The sequence below is a fragment of the Lactuca sativa genome, chromosome 5 (genome assembly GCF_002870075.4).
Source record: "Lactuca sativa cultivar Salinas chromosome 5, Lsat_Salinas_v11, whole genome shotgun sequence".
NCBI lineage: Eukaryota > Viridiplantae > Streptophyta > Magnoliopsida > Asterales > Asteraceae > Lactuca > Lactuca sativa.
The window spans coordinates 353,747,010-353,771,674 of record NC_056627.2 but is presented as its reverse complement, the minus strand read 5'-3'; the positions used below and the strand labels follow the sequence as shown (position 1 = coordinate 353,771,674).

Sequence of the window (24,665 nt, the reverse complement as noted above, 5' to 3'; positions counted from 1 at the left end):
CTCCTAAGTTTCCAAAGGTTTTTAGTCTCAATTCTCCTCAGAAAACCGGTTGGAAGTCTTGGCATTCGACCTAATGTTCGAGTATTTATAATTTCCATAAAATTGGTCACCACGTCGTGGTAAACAACCACCATGTCACGTTCTTTTTCGAAATCTCGTATTCTCCAAGTCATCATTAAGGATCGGGAATCTTTCGTTCGCCACGTCATGATGGAAGATCACCATGTCGTGGTCTTCCATCTTTAAGTCTTCTTTTTCTTTATTCTCGCGTTAACTCATCCATTCCTACTTCCAGCTCCTCGTTTGATTCCTTTTTGTCCGAAGCATGTCTTTGCTACTACAAAACAGATTTCGGACATAATAAGCACCTTTTGTCCCAAATTAAGCATAATTATTGCTAAAAGTATTAAGAAATATGTATGAATAATATACTAAATATGGACATATCATCTACCACCTTCCAACTTATCGTGGATTAGAAAATGAAGACATACATAAGCACTTGAAGATTTTATGTATCATTTGCACCAGCATGAATCCACAAGGGTCATCCGATGACCAAATCAGCATTCCCCTTCTCAACGACCGATAGAGCAAAAGATTGGCTATTTTATCTTCCATTAGGGTCGATAAACTCATTGACCGACATGACAAGAGCTTTCTGTGATAAATTTTATCCCGCCTCAAGAGTATTAAGTCTTAGAAATGAGATTTTTCAAATCCGTCAAGTTCAAAATGAGACTTTCCATGATTATTGGGAAAGACTCAATAGCTTGTGTTTGGGTTACCCACAACACCAAATAGCAGAACAACTCCTCATTCAACACTTTGATAATGGAATGTTACCAATTGAGAGAAGACTAGTTGATGCTTCTAGCGGTGAAGATGTCTTTAGCAAAACTCCTTTACAAACAAGATAACTCTTCAACACCATAACCGCCAATTCTTATATATATATATATATATATATATATATATATATATATATATATATATATATATATATATATATATATATATATATATTCAAAATTCACGTCTTAAGTCATTCCCTAAAAACGGCATAGCTCGCCACGGCTCGTAAAAGATTGAGACGTGATATTGTTGTCAAGCTACACATAATATTAACCTTTATCGTATTACTTTTACATTTTACTTGATAAATTTTGAATTAATATAGAATGTGAGATAAAAAACTTATATATATATATATATATATATATATATATATATATATATATATATATATATATATATATATATATATATAATTTGTTTTGAAATATTTGGTTAGCTAATGTATTTAGCTTTATTGAGTATTTAACACTTTTGGTTAATGTGGTTTCTAGGAAAGTGTAAATATGAGCTAAAAAGTCTAAAGAAATAAAACGAATAAAGAAAAAAAATCAACAACGCTTTCTCATAAAGAAAAAGTCAACACTCGTGTTCTCCTCCTTCTCTAGTCGCTTTCTTTTTTACGGGTAGTTTTTATTTTAGATTATTTCAATAAACTAGAAACTTCTCAATTCTATTATGGAAAAGATGGGCTTTGGTGTAAAAAATCCACATAAGATCAAACATTGTTTTCGAAACAAACCTATAGAAATCAGAGTATCAAAAATCATCTCTCAAAATATAAATTAGCAGGAGGATGTCTACGATTACGCCTTAGCAGGAGGATGTGAATGATCCACAACTGTAAGACAAAGCTTACGGGGTCGTTTGATAGTTGCTGATTGAGTTAGAGTTGACTGAGTTAGAAATATTGACTGAGTCCATATCTGATTGAGTTTATGTTGTTTGATTATTTATCTGAATGATTGTGCTGAATGAAAAAAATGACCATATTACCCTTGTGTTGTTTCTTGTGCTGGATAAAATAATTATAAAAACACAAATTATCATATAAAATCCAAATTAAACATCTATCAATTAAAATCAAAATACGTGTAATACAAAATCCAAATACAAATTGTCTTACATAATAAAAAAGTACATCATTTAACGTGAACCATTTAAAATTAACTTATTAGCAATCTAGTCACGCAAATTAGTCATATAGTCAACGACTTCTGAACCCTATTCTACGTCTTCTATGTTTTGGCCCTCACTTCCTCCACCACCCACATTAGGAGTAACCATAGCGTTTTGTTCAAAGTTCGTAAATAAGTCATCCTAAATAACGTATTTCCTTATAAAAGTATGGACCGCAACACAAGCAATGAATATGTCTTTTTGCACTGGAAAAGGATAAGGAGTCATTTGTTTTAAAATTGGAAACCTCGCATTCAATACACTATAAGAACGTTCAATGATATTTCTAAGTTGTGCATGAGCATGATTGTACCTTTCTTCCTTAGTTAAAGCTTTGTTTCTTCGAAAATCGGCTAACCAATACCTAGTATTGCGATAGGGAGCCATAAATTCACGGGTGTTGGTGTATGTGGCATCACAAAGGTAATATTTATTTGTAGATGATTGACAAATTTATCATATAAATAATATAGACAATAAAACGTATAATAAAGTTAAAAACATAGCGGAGGGAATGGAAATCCACAAGTCGGGTTAAATGCAACTTCTTTCAAAACTTTAGAATCATGTGCTACACCCTCTCATCCAGCCCATACAAAGGTGAATATCATATCAAAATTACAAATTCCAATTACATTTTGATAACATTCACCTTTTTCTCTTCCCCTATAACGAGTTTGTTGATCAACGGGCACAATTGCATGTATAAGTGTTCCATCTAGTGTACCTATTTCTCCGGTAAATATGTGCATTAGTCGTCTATGTCGCTCTGAGGTATTTCTTGTTGGATTAGACGAGGTTGGTACTATAATTTCTCATGCAAAACACATCATTGCACGTAAGACCTCATGAAAACATTGATGAATCGTTTGTGTGGAGTGATGAAATCTTTCTTTAACAGCTCGAAAACGTTCATTATGTCATATAACTTTTAAAAACATAGCCATCTTCTCTTCAACGCTTATCGGCCTACTACATTGCAACCAATTTCTTTGTGTAAAGTGATTGCATAATAGTACAAATGCATCTTGTGAGAGACGCATCATATCGTAACATTATATAGGACATCCGTGTATCAAATCTTGCGTATACACATACCCCTTTGCTACCTGTTCGCTAGCTCTTATTCTTTTAATTATTCTTTGCCTTTGTTGGACCAACATCAACCAATACCACAAGAATATAAGGAAATATAAAAAGTCACCTTCTTTATCCATGTGTCCTGTTAGATGTCAAATCCAAATTACATTTAAATCAATAACATAACAATCAATAACATAACAATCAATAACATAACAATCCATAACATAACAACCCGTAACATGTAAATACTAAAAGCATAACATTCCATACATATAAATTCATATAACATAACTACACCTAAGAAAACAATCCATAACATAACTAAACCATAACATACTATGTCAAACAATGAACCATAACATACTAAAGTCAAACAATGAACCATAACATACTAAAGTCAAACAATAAACCATAACATACTAATGTCAAACAGTGAACCATAACATACTAAAGTCAACCAACTAATCCAAACTTACTTCCCGCAATTGTTACCCACGACTCACAAGCTGACAAGTTAAGGCACAACCAAATTTTCCTGTTACCAGCACTTTCAGCAAATAACATAAGACCAGTGGTGTATTTCAGATCATATTCTCCCCACTCCAAGCTTGTCAACTTCGCCATACAAGCATCCATCTCCTTGTCAAGATTATTTTCTACCGTGAATGCTTGTGCAGCCTTGATAATTTCTTTTCCAACTTCTTTCAACTCATCATCAAGTATGGTTTCTTTAGGACCATTTCATTTACCCCACCTTGCTTTTTGTCCGCCCAGATGATTCCTCACTAGTAGGTTGAGGTACTGTTGAGCTTGGGGTACCTACATGAGGTGTTGGCTCTTCCATCTCTGTATGCACAAAATCATGTGTACTGAAGGTTTCACTGGGATGAGTTAGCGTCGAAGATGGCCCCCCAACTATGAACACCGGTCAAAGTCGTCCCATCAAATAGTTGGGTACAAAGATCAGGGCAAGGGAGGGGTGCATTTCTCAACTTATCTACATACTTTGTTCAACTGTTTGAAAATTTAATAAATATTATTAAAGTAGTAAGAAAAAAAATTAATTTAAAAAATATGTATATATATACCTTCGCTTCCGCTTCTCGTTCTTCATTAGTCATGTTAAAAGAATTCGTTATGAGATTATAAAGATTTCCTATTTTGTTTTTAAGCTTTAACCACACTGCATACTTTGCTTTTAAATGCTGTGTTGGTTTTTCATTTGTTTTTTCTCAACAACAAAATTATGATATTTTTTCAATTTCTCCGCGACCACAGCCCATGAGCTTGCTTTTAGGCCACTACCCTCTCGGTCATTACTTGTTAATTCTTGTATACATGCTTCCAAAAAAGTTTTGTCCACCAATTCCGACTTCCAACTAACCTTATTTCTTTTATCTGTCATGTCTATTGTAAAAAAGGAGAAAAAAAAAGCTAAATCATCCACATAACATACATTTACAGATAAATTAAATAATGTTCGAAAAATCAAATTGGATTGCAAAATCTGAAAATAATGAAAATATATAATGTTCATTTTTCGTTTATAATTTTAGTTAAACAATATAATATATGTTTATTTGCTAGTTTTATACTATATCTAAACATTATCTATATTTCAAGTTATCAATGCATAACTAATTAAGTAAAAGACATAACTTTGAAAGTTACAACTTACAATGGGTTTTTGATAAACCTATTTCCAGGCACAAGAACCAATTCTGTAAACCTATTTTCTACTATGCAAAACAACAGTGTATGTGCATAGCTAGAGACAAAAATTACTGCTTTAAAAACACTTCTTTAAGCATTATTTTTTTGTATCAAGATCTCATGTGAGAGAGAGATATAGCATATATGAAGTGCACTTTTGCAAGGAACTTCCGGTGAGAAATTGCATACATGAAGTAATTATATATAAACAAAAACACATTATGAATTGATTTTATGCTAACCCTTTAAACTAATTGAATCTAAGAATAATGAAAGCAGTAATTTTAAACTTTGATTTCAGAATGAAATCAGTAATTTGACAAAGACATGAAGGGTTCTGTGATTTCAGAAAAAAAAAAGCAAAAAAAAAAACGCAAAAATCATACGTGCGGTAAAGCTCGTCGCCGGTGCAGAGGGGGAGTCGTCGGTGTTGTGTGGGTCGTCGAAAGAGAAGATGACGTAGGAGGTGAACTCGCCGGTAGAAGTTGTTGGCGATGGAGGCGATCAACATGTGTTGGGGATCAACAGGTCTTTTGTCTAGGGTATTAGCAATGGAGGCGAGCAAGGGCAAAAAACATGTTGTAGCTTTCTTATTTCCAGTCAGGAGTTTTTTTGGGCTTACCGAGTAAGTGGTATGGGCTGACCGAATCAGCTATAATATGTAATTATCAAACATCTGACTGCTGACCGAGTCAACAGTCAGCACTGACCGGACTCGGTAAGTTTAAATCAAACAGCCCCTTAGTAAGTTCCCCCAAAAAATACCACATACAACAGTACATATACAATGCATGTACATTGGGCCCACAACATAAGACTAGATTTCCCCCTCCCAGGCCCACATCTCATGACTGGCTTGTTCCCGAGCCCACAACATAAGACTGGAATGCCCTTTCTAGCCGTCAACTTATGATTGGATTGCTCCCGAGCCCACAACATAAGACTTGAACGACCTTCACGAGCCTTAGCTTATGACTGGATCGCTCCCGGTTTTGTTGGCTTAAAGCACAAAGCAGTAATGCCTCAACCTAACCATACTCTATCGACATATGCAACAGATAAACAATAACCAACAATATAGGTAATCGTACAGATCTACCAATCTACCATATCACTACAGTAGAGTTTAGGGCCATTTCTAGCTTATTCTTGAGGCATTTCTTGTATTGAGCACGTTTTGAAGTAAGGAGTTCAAATCTGGACTCCTCTAGGCCGTCATGGACATAAAGTTCTCGACTGTAGCCAGCTTTAGCCTTTCTCCATACCCTAAACCTCTTCCTAAGGCTAGTTTTGGGTATTTTAACCTCTTGAGACCTTGCATGCATGTAAAGTTAGCAACTTTACGTGGTAACTACACCCTAGGAGGCTAGATCTACAGTTTGGAGCCTTGGTTTTGCTTAAAAGCATCTAAATGAGAACAGGGATGAAGGTGTTGGGTTTTGAGCAATCTAACACTCCTAAGTGTACATGCAACCCTAAATACCTTGGATCTATGTTTTCTCTTTTATACATGCAAATATCAACTTTCCAAGGTATTGTTCTACTATAGCATACAAAACTTTGAATAACACAAGTTAGAATAACATACCTTTTGTTGGTGCTTGTCTTCATGAAGCTTGAGTTCCTAGTGCCCCAAGTGTGACACCTCAAATGGTTCACACAACACCATAAGCACTTGGAATAACTTAGAGATAAATTAGAACACTTCAAGAATCGGCTTGCCCTCCATGCATATCATAGTCGCCGATTTTCCCAAGAAAGAGATCATTATATAGTGTGTTACAATTAGGGTAAACCCTAATTGTCATGGCTATCCATTTCCATGGATCCATGGGTTCAAATACACCATGGAGCATCCATGGAGCATCTAATGGGTTTTAGCCCAACTTGATAATCCATGGAGCATTAGCCCACTATATAAGTATGGATGATTTACACAATCAACCCATATATTTAATTAGTCTTCTTTTGATCACATAATTAATTCTAAATTAATTATTGATCAATACTAATTAAATAATCTTATTAATATATTAGAACTTATAATATATTAATAAACCTTAAGTGTTATTTCTCTCATTTTAGTCTATCCAAGTGCATGATGCCATGCAACCCAAATGGACCATGCCGGGTCGGGTCAAGTCTTACCAATTATAGTTATGGACTTAGACATTAATCCAACAGTCTCCCACTTGGATAAGACTAAAACTATTATTGCAAGTATGACTTCAGAACTCGACTAGCAATCGGAGCTCTCAAAAGCTTCTGTCGATATCTGACCTTGTCGATGAACTCTGACCTTTGTCAATGACTTGTCCATTAGATAAGTGATCATATATTCCTCCATTCTAGATATCATATGGACTGAGACATGGATTATAATCATTCTCTCTATCCATTTGTTGTTTTCCAATTTCTGATTTATGACGACTAACTAATTGAACAAATCAAATCAGTCCAGGCCCGGCCGAGCACTTACTTTTTTCATCACTAAATCATCGAGGGGCCTACAGATATCGCTTTTATCCCTTTGAGGGTAAAAGGAATGGATAAACTTTGACTCATATGCTTGTACTGACTACTTGTTGAATCATACACAAAGGCACGTTTTATAGCATCGAGTTACCAATGCGTTTTTGTACAATCAATGTATTACAACTCATAGGCAACAACTCATATCTCTAGGTTTGAAGAATATAAGATATTATCGTCTCATGATTCACTCGTGATAAAATCCATGAAGTGAATCCAAATGAGCGTGGGTTGAATCCAATACTCAGCCCTTATGAGTACTCATGAATGTTGTAGCAACCATTGCATTGTCTAAAGCACTTTAGACAAATCATACAAGCCAAATTCACGACAATCTTGATTCATATCTACTTCCAACATATGACCGATTGTGGATGGTTTGAATAATTTGGTCATTCGGGAGAATGACCTAGTTATTCTGGAAGTCAAAACATGCAAAGTGAAACACAAAATAATACTAGTCCTATATGGCCTCAACACTTTGAGCGTAAATAAAACACCTTTTATCTAAGCACCATATTGATCACTCATTATTCATGTTTTGATTAATCAACATAATACTTGAATTGAAACAGTAGTGATGCCATGCTCCAAGCATGCATACTATGTTTCTCTAAACAATAGCTATGCCATACTCCAAGTATGCACACTATGTTTACATATGGTCATCTCTTTGTGAAATGTATATCAATTGAACATGACCTCAATGATTCTCATTTCACAATCCCTATCCTTATTGTAAATGTAAGAATACCAAGTTCTTGTCATTTACCGTAATCTATGCAATGATCCTCTTGTAATGATATTCACACAAGTCACAAAGACTTGGCAACAAACATTACAAAGTATTCCAATGGAAAGCAATTCCATGGAGATGAAGTCTCAGATTCAAAGTACATTCCTTTGACCATCCTTCTTTGCATTAAGTTCTTTAATCTTACACAGATTCAAAGAATAACTTCCACCTATGGAAACAATTCCATATTCCCATCTTGACCATCACTTTTGAACAAGAGTTGCCTCTTTCCAAAATATGTCAATATGATCCTTACTCTATACTTCCAATTGTCCATGAGTAACCAAACTTTGGAAAACCCCAAATTGTTCTCGACAATTGCTTTATCATCTTAGTCATATCCAGTTCTAATCCCTTTTCCCTTCTTAACGCCCTAAGCATTAGGAAAATTTAGAATGGATGGATATTAAAACACATGCAATCGATCCTATATCCGAAGCATATGGGATACGATTCATGCTATAAAATTTTTATTTGCCATGTTCTCATAATTCGAACTATGAAGAGGGATGCCGTAATCATAATCGAATTTTGAGAAAGCAACATATATAGAAATTCCTTATGTTGAACCATTCCAACATAACATTCATATATATTCTTGACTAAAGTTGATTAAAATCCCAATCTAAGCTTGTAGAATTGGAATGAAGTATAAATTTCTCTCCCTTAATTATAGTAAAACAACCTTTTCGAAGCGAGTTGAAACTTTTGTTTTCTATAATTAACATTGCTAACTTGCAACATAATCATCATGCTCCCACTACCATAATGATTATTATCTAACTAGCATAACACTTTATGCTCCCACTAGCTTTGACATGTACCTAGAAATCAGTCAGATTTCTAATACTAGATTGCCTTGATAAGACTTTATCAAATCATACACCTGGAGTCTAAACCTTTCCTTAGATAGCTCACATGTGAGTCTAAACCTTTTCCATTCTCATTAGTTAGTGTGCCGGTTAACCACACACGCTCCACTAACGACATGAGAATGCAAACTTCACACTTGCTATCCACTTAAATCTACTTAGTGAAAGAGTTTCCTCACTATCATTTTCATGAATCGGAGAGAAACCTTATGACACTTAGATTTTGATGGTGTATGTGTTCCTATCCATGTGAATTTGACATAACCAGAATCACACGACAAGGTTAATGACAAATCCAAATTCATATGGACTGAACTTGTGCAGTCTTAATTTCTTGCCACCTGGTAGCACAAGGGCCTGCCATTGCTTCTAAGTTGTTATGCAACCAGTTGAGAACTCTCAGAACTCCAATGCAAAACCAACTTTAACAGGAATGGGCACAGAATATGTCAACACGATAGGTTACAAACCTCAAGTCGTGGTCTAGTGATTAACAAAACTCTTGATTAGTTCTTGAATCTATCTTAAGATCCTTTTAAGACTCCCACTGACCTCTTGACATATAAGATTCTCTTTGTCAAGAACCATTCCTTGAAAAAACAAATATTCAAGAGTTAGTGCAGATTCTTATCAAGTTAAACACTTCTCATAATTGGTCTTAGTTGGTCTTTGTTTTATCCAAAACATCACAACTTACCAATTTCAAATGTACAAGAGTAAGAACACATTTTACTCTACTTTTAACAAGTGTTTTAAACCTTTCTTAAGATAATGTCACTCAAAGCTTAATCTTGGAGTATGACTCCAAGATTCAATTTTGGAATGAAGTATAATTTATCTTTTGATATAACCATTTCAACAATTCACGATTCCTCTCCTAAGCCAAACAAAATGAACTAAGGTGTCCTTAGAGGATCAATTGTGGCATGGTTTCATAATCACTGAGATAATCATAAAACAAGATACTCAAGTACTCTCCCATCTCTTCAGATTAGAGAAACTTTTATCTTTCTGCCTTATTTGATTCTTCTTACTCATTATGTCTATCATTGAAACTTCTCCAATGATCCAGAACTATACTTAAATTTGTAAGTATAACCATATTTACTAGACTTTAGTAAATCATAATGAATAATCTTATCAACTTTGTGGTGGACCTGATCAGCGCACACCCAAGTGTATCCGATCCCTTTGTCCTTCACTTGATTCACATATACATGTGAACAAGGAATTAGACTTAATTTCCCAAATATACAAAAAAAAATCATGATCATACAATACAAGTTGCATGATTCCAAGTTTCTATCCATCTGAAACTTGGGCGATGAGAATCTTTCCTTATTTGGTAAATTATGACACTTCCACTAATGAAAGAATAATATCCATTTACCCATATTGCTTATCAATGGAAACATATAATCAACAATTTTTCACAAATGCCATTGTAAGGATACTTAAAATAAATAAAATCAAAACCATTTTTCTTTTATTTTAAAACTTTTCGGAAAAATTTATCCTTACAGTCCATATGGAAAACTTGTTGTTATCTATTCCTAAGCAATATATCATAACTCTTAAGTAACAACTCAAAATTCGGATCACCGAACCATGCGATCGAAATCCATCTTCGCGATCAGAATCAGCATATACTTAAGTTTCTTCACTTTTTCTTTGATTCTTAAAACATCAACATGTGACCTCGTCACATTATGCAATAAGAATCTCAGAATAGAAACTTAATAGAGTTAGACAATGGACTTTACCTGAAGTAGAGTCAAACCTATTGACTTTACCATCCTTAAGATGTTTCAGGTAAATTTAGCAGCTTCGCAACCAATGTCTTTCCTTTGGCAACAGAATCATATGGACTCTTTGGAAACGGTACATGGGACTATCACAGACTTAACCTTTCTCTTTACCATTTGGTCAACCGAGTTGACTATGGCCGATCCCTTTCCATTGGGAAGAGAAGGTTTTTCCTGGACCTCCAATGTCATCATTTTCAATGTCCAAATAGGTTTGGAAAGTAGATCTTCCAATCCAATTTGCTTTACTAATGCTCCTAATCATTGTTGATTTAGCATCATCAAGCAAATAGGTAAGATCATTAAGGGTCTTGTCGCGATCTGTCATCAGGGAGTGACTGAAGAACCAAGTCAGCAGCCAGCTACCCCGAGACTTCGACTCCCGACTCTCCCGACTTGTCAATATGTGGCTTAATCCCTAAGATCTAAGCACATATAGACTTTGCTTGCCAATAGGGATTGAGTGACTTAGAACTTATCAAGTCTTAAAACTTGTGGGATAGGGAGATTTATTGGAGGAGGTGGATGAAGTGAAGTATGATTTCTAGTCCCACAAATGCCCAACAAAGGGATTGATCTTTCACCTTGATTGCTATTTGGGATATCATCTTCATTAGGAAGCTTGTTCCTAAAGATTTGGGAAGACCATAGCTGTCTAAACTAGACATCTATAATGGGAGAAATTCAAGTTAGTTGATTTAAAGTCCTTAATATAACACCCAATATGAAATATTAAGGCTAGGACCCAACAACCTATTTATAACTGGAAGAGGGATGCCGTAATCCAAATTATAAAATAGTTGAAGGTAGGTAAATGACGATTTACCAATTTCCACCATGAAAACGAAATATTTTATTATTAGGTTTTATTGGTTTTGAAACTCCTAGATCTTTTGAGATACATTGAACTTTTCAACGGCATGTTTGAATCTCGATTGTGCCCTCTCAAATTTGTGACTGGGATGCCGAGGATCACAAACAAGGTGTGAATAACCATACAAATTGACTTGGTACCCTTAACAATATTACCTAATCGATGTGTCGGTTAACCACACACGCTCCACCGATCTATAATAAAATCAAGTCACCCTTTGCCACTTTTACTAGTCCATGTTAGTGTGCCGGTTAACCACACACGCTCCACTAACGACTTGGTAAGGTACAAAGTGTAATTTTATGGGCTAGCACCTTTTCACATTTTCCTAAGTAACTAAGATTGGGAATTTATAAGTGTTTAGTTACTTAGTATTTTTCATTATACTTTTAATGAAGGGAGAATTATAGTCCATTCCTACCCGTTCGGCTAACGACCCTCCACCAGTCAAGGAAGCGGTGGGTGAGAGTGGACACCCATTAAACTGCCATTTTATAGGCAGTAACCTTATACCCCTCTTATAGACCGGCTTCGTGAATAAGGCCTACTAACGGTAAGATTGACTTCCTCTTATATATATATATATATATATATATATATATATATATATATATATATATATATATAATTAAAATTATAATAATAGTATAAGGGTTGAGTTTTAAACCTTTTAAAATTTCAATGTTCAATTTGGAATTAAAGTGTACATGAGGAGTAACTTTTCAAATTCCAAAACTTGAGGGCAAGTTTTGAAACTATTTCAAGACTCTTTAAATCATAACTTATGAGTTTTATGGTTCATTAAAATGAAGACTCTTCATTTTAATGTAACCCCTTATTCTTTAAAAACACATTAAAGAAGTGTCTCTTCAACATCCATAACTTGAGGACAAGTTATGGAGTCATTAAACTATTTAATGGAAAAAAACTCTTACATTTTATGTAACCTACAAAACTTTTATGAGTTTTTAAGATTCATAAATATGACTTTTCACATAACTTGAAGACAAGTTACAAAAACATATTTTATGAACTTCTTTTAGACTAATATGGATTGAAAACAACTAAAACATAATTTTTTTCATTATCAATCTAAACTAACTCATAAATCAAGGAAACATAAAATTCTTGAAAATTCATAACTTGAGGACAAGTTATGAACTCCATACAATTTTCAACAAGATCATGAATTATATCAACAAACAATTTGCACACAATTCCTATGATCTAGCAAAACTCATAAGCATGATCATTCATAATCAACAATTTTCAAGAATAACATGAACACATATAAACTTGAAACTTTTATTATAGCATTGAAATTGGTTTAACATAATCATTACCACATTCAAAACAAGTTTTATAAGCCCAAAACAGTCAAAGGTAATGATTCTAGACCAATTCCAGCACCAAAACTCGAAAATATGTTGTCTGGGGGTCCAACTCGTCGAGTGCATGAACAAAATCGGCGAGTTGGATGCATTTTGCCTTGGACTCGTCGATTCCCTTCATGGACTCGGCGAGTCTGCTGGGCAGACAGCACCAAAAGTCGATTTTTAAGCAGTTTAAGCAAGTACAATAAGAAAACAAGCCTAGGCTCTGATACCACTGTTGGGTTTTGAGCAATCTAACACTCCTAAGTGTACATGCAACCCTAAATACCTTGGATCTATGTTTTCTCTATTATACATGCAAATATCAACTTTCCAAGGTATTGTTCTACTATAGCATACAAAACTTTGAATAACACAAGTTAGAATAACATACCTTTTGTTGGTGCTTGTCTTCATGAAGCTTGAGTGCCTAGTGCCCCAAGTGTGACACCTCAAATGGTTCACACAACACCATAAGCACTTGGAATAACTTAGAGAGACATTAGAACACTTCAAGAATCGGCTTGCCCTCCATGCATATCATAGTCGCCGATTTTCCCAAGAAAGAGATCATTATATAGTGTGTTACAATTAGGGTAAACCCTAATTGTCATGGCTATCCATTTCCATGGATCCATGGGTTCAAATACACCATGGAGCATCCATGGAGCATCTAATGGGTTTTAGCCCAACTTGATAATCCATGGAGTATTAGCCCACTATATAAGTATGGATGATTTACACAATCAACCCATATATTTAATTAGTCTTCTTTTGATCACATAATTAATTCTAAATTAATTATTGATCAATAATAATTAAATAATCTTATTAATATATTAGAACTTATAATATATTAATAAACCTTAAGTGTTATTTCTCTCATTTTAGTCTATCCAAGTGCATGATGCCATGCAACCCAAATGGACCATGCCGGGTCGGGTCAAGTCTTACCAATTATAGTTATGGACTTAGACATTAATCCAACAGAAGGAACTCGACGTGTTGCATAGACAACTCAACGAGTTGGATGAGGGTTTCCCGCTTTCTGGGTTCTAAGTGAACTCGGAGAGTTAGTAAGATAACTTGACGAGTTAGTTAAGGTTTTTCCCGATCTTCTGGACACTGTATGGACTCAACGATTCGTTTGATAACTAGGCGAGTTGACTAGGGTTTTCATGATTTTCTGAGTTCTGAAGGAACTCAACAAGTCTATAAGTTGCACTCTATGAGTTGGGTTAACATGGACTGTTGACCTTGACCGTTGACTTTGACTTTGACCAAGGGTTGACCCAGTTTGACTTCTGAGGGTATTTGGTAATTTGGGAATTTATGGAATTGGATCAATGGTGGTTGTAGGTGGTTGAGTTTGGAGTCTTGTTTTGCGAATTTGATCTTTTTCAGTTCAGTTCAGTTCGTCATTGTGAGGTGAGTTCTTCTCACTATATCAACAGGGCCAGCCCATCTTTTGGATTGTTATCCTGGTTTTCACATGATGATATACTTAATGAATTGTTAGGTCGGTATCCTGGTATATAAGATGATGCTATGTTTAGTGACCTGATAGATCGGTACCTATAAGATGATGGTATGATTAGTGATATGTTAGATCGGTTGACTGTTTATACATGCTAGCATTGTTATCTATGTGTTGATTGTATGCTTGGGGTGGGTTGAAGCGGACCTGCTTTGTGCTGTAGGCCAACATACCTAGGGCGGCCCGAATAGACTGCAAGCCCAATGGGGGCATACCAGTCAGGCCGAAGACCCGAAGAACGGTCCAGACAAAGTTTTTTGAGTACATCCCAGATCTCCTTGGCAGATTTGCAGTTGATTATGATGTCAAAATTGTCTGGAGCAACACCACATGATATTTCATAGAAGGCTATGGCATATTTCTCTATTTTGTCAAGATCGTCATTTGTTGGTCGATTCATAGCTGCCTGAGCTCCACCAAGTCATGCCTGGGCACCATCTGCTTGAACCGTAGTGAGAACATGGACATGGGGTCCTTCTTCCATAGATCTCCATACGTCTCTACCAAGCCTCTTAAGATACCTTTCCATTCTTTGAGACCAATAAGTTGCGGCCGGAATAAGTTAATCTCAATGATCTTGTTAGCTTAAAAATAATAAGTTAGAAGTGTTATATTGTGGAAATGTAAAGGAAATATAAATGACATCAAGTTATATCAAGTAGACACCAAGTTGATTCATAAAAAGGATTGCATGCAAACACAAGTTAATAAATGTGATCAACTTAATGTAAAGAGGAACTTCGGGATATCAGTTAGAATAGAATAGAGATGAATGATCTTTATATTTCAATAATAGTTCAGAAAGATTGTGAAAGGTGTTGTTATACATGAATTGGGATCCTCTATTTATAGAGTCCCAAAAATTTACATTTGAAATAAACAAATACTATTGTACTGACTTCAGTGACCATGCAAGGTCCACTGGACAAGACTAAGCGAACACGCTAAGTAAGTAAAGTAACTTGAAAGTCTTCATCATTTATTCATCTCTGCGGTAGGGGTTGCGGTTGCGGTTCACAAAAGGTCAATTCCAACTACGGTGGTCAACTTCTTCTTCGGTAGCAGCAACAATTTAGACTACGATTCCTTAGCTAAAGAGGATCACTTTTGTATCAACAACCCCAAATATCAACATGAATTAAGTCAAAACAACTAGATGTTTTAGCAAAACTAGTAGGAAAGGGTAATCTACTCTGTTTTGCACGAATATACAAATCACAAAAATGACTACTAGTGTTCATATTTTCTAAATGTTGTATCGTTTTAAGGACTCCATTAGATGCGTGTCCTAGTCTTTTATGCCAAACTTCAATTTTGGTCCATATTGCCATTGCTAACTCCTTATGCTTAAAAGGCTCCAGGTAATACAGACCATCCCTTTCTCTACCCATCACAATCAGACTCTTCGAAGGTAAGTCTTGTACAAAGCATTTGTTGGGTAGAAAGCTTAAGGCACAATTTTAATCCTTTGTAATCTTGCTAACCGACATTAAGTTGCATTTAAATTATGTCACACATAATACATCCTTAAGGCCAAAATCATTGGACAACTGTATGTCACCAACCCTTTTAACATTTATAGCTTCACCATTAGAAATTGCCACAGATGTGTAATCACCTAAAATATTCTTATTTTTCAACCAGTCCTCACGATATGTGACATGATCACTTGTATTAGAATTATGATCCAAGAATTGGAGGTTTTAGTAAATTTACATGTCATGTTGGCAGTTGGATCAACCTTTTTACTGTTTTTGCTGACTTGATTGGAACGTAGCATCTTGAGCGAAACTTCATATTCTTATTTGGTTATCCCTAAGGTGATGGAATTATCGGTCATGACATCGGAAACCTTTGGTGGGACCTTTGGCTTGTTACTTTGAGGTTTTGTTGATTTAGGGTTCCACCATTCCGGGTAACCAATGAGTTCAAAACAACCATCAACTGTGTGACCAGCCTTTTGACAGTGTGTGCACCAACAATCATCATTCTTCTTCTTGTTTGGATTCTGCAAGTTTCCTTTTCCATAAGGTTTGGAGGCTGTTTTCGAAGTTTGAAAAGTTGAAGCCTACCCACCAGGATGTCTAGCCATATCAACGGTTCTCTATTGTTCATCTTGACTGACAAGATGATATGCAATACCAAGAGCAGGTAAGGTTTTGGAGCTCAAGATTTGCGTCTTAATAGCGTTGTATTCATCATTCAGTCCCATCAGAAACTCATAAAGTCTTTCCTTTTCTCGAATCTTTACAAATTCCTTGGTAATATTACACTTGCAGCCCTGCCAATTACAAGAGGGTGTGGGCTAATGGATTGAATTTCATCCCACACATTCCAAAGTTTCGTGTAATATATAGATATAGTCATGTCTCCTTGTCGTATGGTGGTAACAGTTCTTCTTTGTTCATATGCTTGGGGTGCATTTTCTTTTCCAAATCGTTTTGCTAGATCCCGCCATATGTCATGAGGCGTGACAACATACTTGACATTACTCTTGGTTTCTTTCTCCATTGAACTTATCAACCACCCACGTACCATTGCATTGCATCTTTTCCAATTTATTAAGTCAGCAGAATTTTCTGTTGGCATAGGGATGGTGCCATCAACGAAACCAATCTTGTTTTTAGCAAACAAAGCATTGGTCATCTCGTTCTGCCAATCGCTATAATTATCATCGTGAAACAAGTTTTCTCCAACGAAATTCTGCCAAGGGTGATCATCATATGTAAGGAAGTAAGGAGATGTGATGTCGATAGTTGTCTTCATTGAAGACGAACCAATATCACTTCTTGTCATTATTTTCGGCTAGGGTTTCAGGTATGCTCTGATACCATATGAAATTTGGTAGAGATAAAACAGGAATGAACTTTGTATCTTTATTCATCAAAAAATTGATTACATCATTAACTTATATACTAAGCTGGAAAGAGAATAAAGACTAATAATTTAAAACATATAAAAGGATAAATATCTTTAAATTAATCCTAATACGACTAGGATCCAAATTCCGACATCATGTATTTACTTATATTTTATAATTTATGTATATTAGATGATATAAATTAAATTTATATCAGGAAAAAGTATGTTAATCTCTTTTAAGGAGTTATTTTGATATATATATATATATATATATATATATATATATATATATATATATATATATATATATATATATATATATGTTAGAATATATGGCTACCATTGTAAAAGAATAAAAGTAAATAAATAAAACAAAATAAAAATAAATTTCACACTTTTAAAACTATAAAGATAATGTTTTCACAATTTGACATGAATAAACTTTGCAGATTAAATAAATTTCGTAAACAATTTACTAAATCTCTTGTATTGATTATTGATATTATGCTAATCTAGGCAAACTATTTTTGTAAAGCTTGTGATCCTATATAAGTTAAAATCCTCTTTAATAAATGAAGGTTTTTTTTGCCACATGTCAATCTCTCATGAGTTTTGACATTTGTCATTTTGTGGTATTTTTGAAATAAATATTATGTACTTGTCAATTTTTGGTTTGTTTTAATTTTTAAAATTAAAGTCATATATTATACAGGTAAAGTATTAAATATCATATATATAAAGTCATATACTATACATGTAAAGTATTAAATATCATATATATCATATTAAATTGCAATAATATCATACACTTTAATTTAAAATTAAAGTCATACATTTTAATTTAATGTTTAATTTTTTTTAAATCAACCTGTGTAATACACGAATCACACACGTGATTATTATTTGATAGGTGGCTTTAGTCAAGCCGTTTTAACTTTTAATGAATAGTTATTACTTATAACAAAAATTGTACAAAATTGTACGACATGCATTAATATTAATATTAATAATAATAACAGTATCCACGCAAAGTGGGGTAGATGCATTCCACTAGGCTAAAAGAGGAGTCATAGTGGCATGTCGATATAGCCGTTGAAGAACCAAGGTAGGGTTGTAACTTGTAAAGTACCCATTTACATGTAATTTACTCATTGTAAATATAATACATAGTAAACGGTATTGTGTTTGTACATCTGTTTCATTCTCAGTTCAATTTATTTTTTCTAATTATGTGAGTTTTGACGTTCTTTTTTCTTCTCTAAAATACCTTTTTTTTTTTAATTTCTTACTCCTTTATCAATTTTTTCTTGTGCATTTTTTTAACATTAAACAACAAGCTCAATTGTCATCGTACAATGAATGAGATGACAAACGGGCAACAAGCTGTGCCGCTAAGCATTTTTGAATGGTAAAACTAATTCTTTTAAAGACTACATCCGAAGATCTAGGGGATATACCATTACTATGCATGATTCGTTGTACTCTTTTAAGAAGCCCTACTGCATCCGGTGCGAGGAAACCAAACGTATCAAATGCAAATGGTATGAACACGTGTTGATTTTCCATGCACGATCTCTCATGTTTGGTGACTTTGTTTGTGGCTGCTTTTAAAGCAGCATGTCCCGCTATGAAACCCCCAGCCCCACGAGAGAGGATACCCCTGTAAGATCGACACATGCGTGTTTCCCTCTGACCCATCCAAAAATCAGAATGTCAGCCGGTCTGAGGGTTGACATTCCTTCTGTCGGATCAGTCAAGAAATTAGCAGGTGCCTCTTTCTTAGCAGAAACCCAGGCACACTTAAATATGTCAAACAAAACATCCCTAACCATATCGTGCCTGTATTTGAACCCCGAGAGTTCTTTACATTGAACTGCATGCTCTCCAAAAAATTCCAAACATGCCTTGCGACACACAGGACATCTCTCTCTCTCTCTCTCTCTCTCTCTCTCTCTCTCTCTCTCTCTCTCTCTCTCTCTCTCTCTCCCCTACGTGGTTCGTCAATTTCTTTATCAAGTTGCTTGCAAATTGCAATCATGTTATGCATTTTTCATATGCTCCGACAACAAAAACTGAACCAACACTGTTGAGCAACCCCTTGTTTTGTACAACATACATATATGCTTTACATTAGAAATCCATGTTGCAAAAATCATAGTTGGTTTCAAAAATCCTTATTTTCAAACGATATTCGAAAATTTCTACTTAAGTTCGGAAACCTTGATTTTCAAACCTTCTTTAAGTTAGAATGTTAGAGTTCGAAAATCAAAATTATTGAAAGTCACTTGTTTTGTACAACATACATGTATGCTTTACATTAAAATCCACATTGCAAAAATCATAGTTGGTTTCAAAAATCCTTATTTTCGAACGATATTGGAAAATTTCTACTTAAGTTCGGAAACCTTGATTTTCAAACCTTCTTTATGTTAGAATGTCAGAGTTCGAAAATCAAAATTATTGAAAGCCATCATTAGAAGTTGTTATTTTACAACATAATATTTTTTTAGTAAAAGGCCAAAGAATAGTTCGCTATGTGTTTATCGAACACATAATAGTTTATGCTCGAAGTTTGACGAATACAGTCAATGGGGTGAATATTAATTTAAGAACCTAATTTTTTTTGTATATTTTTTTATTAACTAATACATCTTAGTTATCATCGTATAACGAATGAAAAGACAAACAGATGATAATTTGCGCCGCTAAGCTTTTTTTTGGAAAAGTTGATTTTTTTTTAAAGAATTCATCCATAGATCTAGGGATACGATTATATCCGGTAATAAAGAAATAACCAGGTAAATAAAATACAAATACAAATAATTGACTCTACCGGTAAATATGATATATACTTATACCTGGTAATAAAGAAATACAAATAATTGACTTTACCGGTAAATATGGTATGTGCCCATACCCGGTAATAAAAAAAATACAAATAATTGACTTCACCAGTAAATATTGCCAAATGTTAAAAAAAATACAAATAATTGACTTCACCGGTAAATATGGTATACGCCTATACCCGGTAATAAAGAAATAACCGGGGATAAAAAATCGTTGAAGGTCCCAACATTAACAAAAAGAAATTTTTAAGTATATGACAATGATCACATTTTATCAGAACATTTAAAACCTTTTCCCTTATAAAACTTATAGTATAATTTTATAATCATAATCAATAAAATAGTTATCCACGAAACACTTCCAAAACAATACTAAAATGAAAAATATATTTTGCAGGTATCACATGATATATGTATCATGTATCATCTATGTATTAACTAATGTATAGAATATTGAATACCTGGATGATAGGGAACGGCATGCATGTATATTTTATGTTATTTTATACTATTTCACATCCCATTCTTCGTCTCGTTCAATAGTGGCTGCTATGTCACCCTATTTTCATTTGTCCTTTTGTTGTTAATTAATTTTCTAGTTGGGCGGCGGCATGAAGAAGGCGTTTGTCGATAAATAACATCTGGAAGCTCACAGACCTAAAATAAATGGAAAAAGTCATTTGCGTACGAAAATTCTGTAGTTTTCCTTTAATGTCGTCTAAGTAAAGAGGTGGTTAAAATATCGAGAACTCTTTGTTGGGTCAATGCTTATTGGTTGGGGTTGGTTGCGGTTTATGTCTTCTTATTCTCGTTGTTTGTCCCTTTGTGTTTGTATATGAACCATTATCTAAATATGATTAGATAATGTATTTTATTCTAGAATCGACATTGTTGCTAGACCTATATAATCATGTTATATCGCGTAATCTCAACCATGTTAAATCTATCTATATGTTAAAAGATTGAATTATTATATTGCAAACTTATGACTATATTGCAAACTAACAAGTTAAGGATATATAACGGCTAGGGTTCCGTATTATTATCAAAGAGAACTACAAATACAATGAAAAGAAAAGACATAATATATAGACTAGCTAATTAGGGTTTCTAGCTACTCAATCATAAAATCCAATACAAGATAAAGCCCAAAATCGTATTAGACTAACATTCCCCCTCAAACTCACAATGCCACAGCAATAAGCTTTGAGAGTTTGTAAGAAAGAAAATGGAATCGAGGAGTAGTAAATGGCTTCGTAAGAATATCAACAATCTACAAAGAGGAAAGAACATAAAGAAGGGAGATAGTGTCCTTCTAGAGATGATGTCGTGTGAAATGACAATCAACCTCAATGTGCTTTGTGTGCTCATGAAACACTGAATTCTTGGCAATCATTATCGCACTCTCGTTGTCACAATGCAAAGAGGTAGGCTGAGAGATGTGAACGCCCATATCTGCAAGAAGTCATCTCAACCAAACAATCTGACAAGTGGCGATAGCCATGGCTAGATACTCTGATTCTGTAGAAGATCGAGAGACAACATCTTGTTTCTTGCTTTTCCATTATATCAATGAATCTCCAAGAAAAACACAATACCCAGTAATCATAAATATCACTATCCCAATTTGCATCACTAAAGGCATGCAACTCAAGAGATGATGTAGATGGAAAAACAAGAGTGCGAAACTGAGTATCACGTAGATATCTCAAAATACGAAGAACAACTCCCCAATGAATAGTAGTAAGAGCAGTGACAATGTAACACCCATAAATTTCATGAAAATTTTAAACTTTTTAAAACATTCAAAATCATCATTGTTTACAAACTGTTTCCAAAATAAGATTCATATCAGAGATATCCTAAAATCGTGAAATAAAAACATGAGGAGGTGCATGATCACGTCTTCGCCTTCTTGTGATCCTGAGAAGTACCTGAAACATAATCCAATAACTGTAAGCCCAAAGCTTAGTGAGGTTCCCCCAAAATACAAATACATAACAAATAACACAATAAATAACAACATGCAATGGGTCCACAACTTTACAGTATGGATTACCCCTGAGCCCACAGCATAAGTCTGGATTGCCTCACAGGCCAATAGCTTATGTCTGGCTTGCTCCCCGGTCTGGTTAGTCAACAAAATGAATACCGCTAACCCCTCGGTACGAGTCTAGCATGCCTGGCTCGTCCCTCAACTCATATCTGGAATGCTCATGAGTCCTCAGTATGAGTCTGTCATGCCCTCTCTGGCCCTCAGCCCATATTTGGCATACTCCAGGGATTGTTGGTTACAACACAAAGCAGTACAACCTCAACTCAACCCACACAATATGTCAACATATAACAGATAATATCGTAAACAGATAAACAAGCAATTCAAAGGCAGTCCTACAGATCTACCAGACTAGCATAGCAAGACTAGCATGCATAACTATAACATACTCAACATGTCAGCAATATCAGGCTATCAAACCAATGGGCCGGCCCTGGTGCCCTCAACCCGAAAGTATAGTGAAGAAGACTCACCTCACAAGCAGCTGAACTGATAAGATCTAACTCCGAAACTCGGCTCCTGAATCAAAGCCTACAACCATAATGACCAACCCATCAAAACCTCAAAATACCCAAAATCCCCACAAAAGTCAAACTTGGTTAACCATGGTCAAAGTCAAAGTCAACAGTCCATGTTGACCTAACTCGTTGAGTGCACATACCAACTCGTCAAGTTTCTTCAGTGCTTAGTGAAACGGGGAAAACCCGAGCCAACTCGCCAAGTTATCAGGACAACTCGTCGAGTTCATACAGTTTCTAGAAAAGCGGGAAAACCCGATCCAACTCGTCGAGTTGTCAGGACAACTTGTCGAGTTTTCCCAGCTTAACTTATTTAGTCCTTTTTCATCCCTCCTAACGCTCAAGAATGTAGATCTAGAACCAAAGAGCTGAAAAACCACGTAAAGTTTCTAACTTTACCTCCATGCATAACACCAAGAGACTAAGACACTCAAAGAAGGCTTATTAGGGGACTCAGAACATGAAGGAAGCCAACATCTAGATAAAGCTTGAAACTTTAAGCCTAAGGAGGCCATAAAACGTCCAGATCTGAAGTTATAACTTCATGACATGCTCAAACCAAGAACAAACCCAAAAATGAGCCAAAAATGACAATAAACTTCCAAGGAAGAGATCTAAGCAATAGATGAGCAAGTTTTCGACTTTTTACCTCAAAAGATTAGCTAAACTCAAGAAGATCCTGGATCTAAAGCTTGTCCCTTCAAGCTATGCACCACCAACTTCAAGCTTCTTCTAGAGAACACCAAGGAAACACTCTTTAAGCTCACACACACTTAAAAATGGGAGAGAAAACACGAGGCTAGGGTTTCTGGATAGAGGGAGCGACTAGGGAGGCCAACAATGGGACTTAAGGCCTTTAAATAGGGTGCAACACGCTAAAAATTAGGGTTTCATATTCAGCCGCCAACTTGTCGAGTTTTCTTCTCCAACTCGTCGAGTTAGTCCAAAAAAGATTTGCGGCCCATAGACTTTGAACACATCGAGTTGAGGCCATCAACTCGACGAGTTCTAAGGAAAAATTGCCCTTTTATATAAAATTCTCATACCTGGGAATCGGGATGTTACAGAAAAACTGGGTAATCACATGAACTGCATGAGTAATATCCGGTCTAGTGATAGTCAGGTAAACCAAACTCCGTACAATGCTACGATAAAGGCTTAGATCTGATAATGGGACACCATCAGTTGGAGAGTACTTTGCATTACTCTCTGTCTGCGTATCAACTGCCTGATTATTCGTGAGTCATGCGCGTTCAAACAAATCTGAAATATACTTCGTTTGAGATAAAAGATAACCCTTTGGAGACTGTGTAACTTCAATCCCAAGAAATAACGTAGCAAACCCAAGTCGTGTTGAATCTATATGCCCAACAATCATTATGGAGTGATATTGCTAATAATCTATGATCATATAGGGTCACACCTTTATCAAGTTGGCACATTTTGTATATTTATTATTAATATGATTATTACTAAATAATATCAATTCTTGTATTATAATTAGGGAATAATTATTGTTTTGTAAAAATAGTAACTATAAGAGAACGTTACTAATTATTATTTCATATGGTGTGAATTAATAAGTCGTGCACAACATTTTGGACTAGTTGGATTCTTTGGTCTTTTACCTAAACGACAAAGTTTATATTTTATAAACTTATGGTTTATAAAAATCAAAGAATCTTTCTTATTTAATTAGGAATGGCCAAAAGTTGATGATCGTGTGGGAGGTTGCTTGTCAACCTTCCTCCCTTTGTCTCCCAT

At 34.9% G+C, this 24,665-nt stretch overlaps 1 protein-coding gene across 1 annotated transcript; it reads right to left on the bottom strand.

The window, feature by feature from the left end:
• Positions 1-16,866: 16,866 nt before the first annotated feature.
• LOC122197960 (uncharacterized) lies at positions 16,867-17,415 on the bottom strand. The gene has a single exon (XM_042902183.1). The coding sequence runs from the start codon at positions 17,413-17,415 to the stop codon at positions 16,867-16,869; it is 549 nt and encodes a 182-aa protein (XP_042758117.1).
• Positions 17,416-24,665: the final 7,250 nt, after the last annotated feature.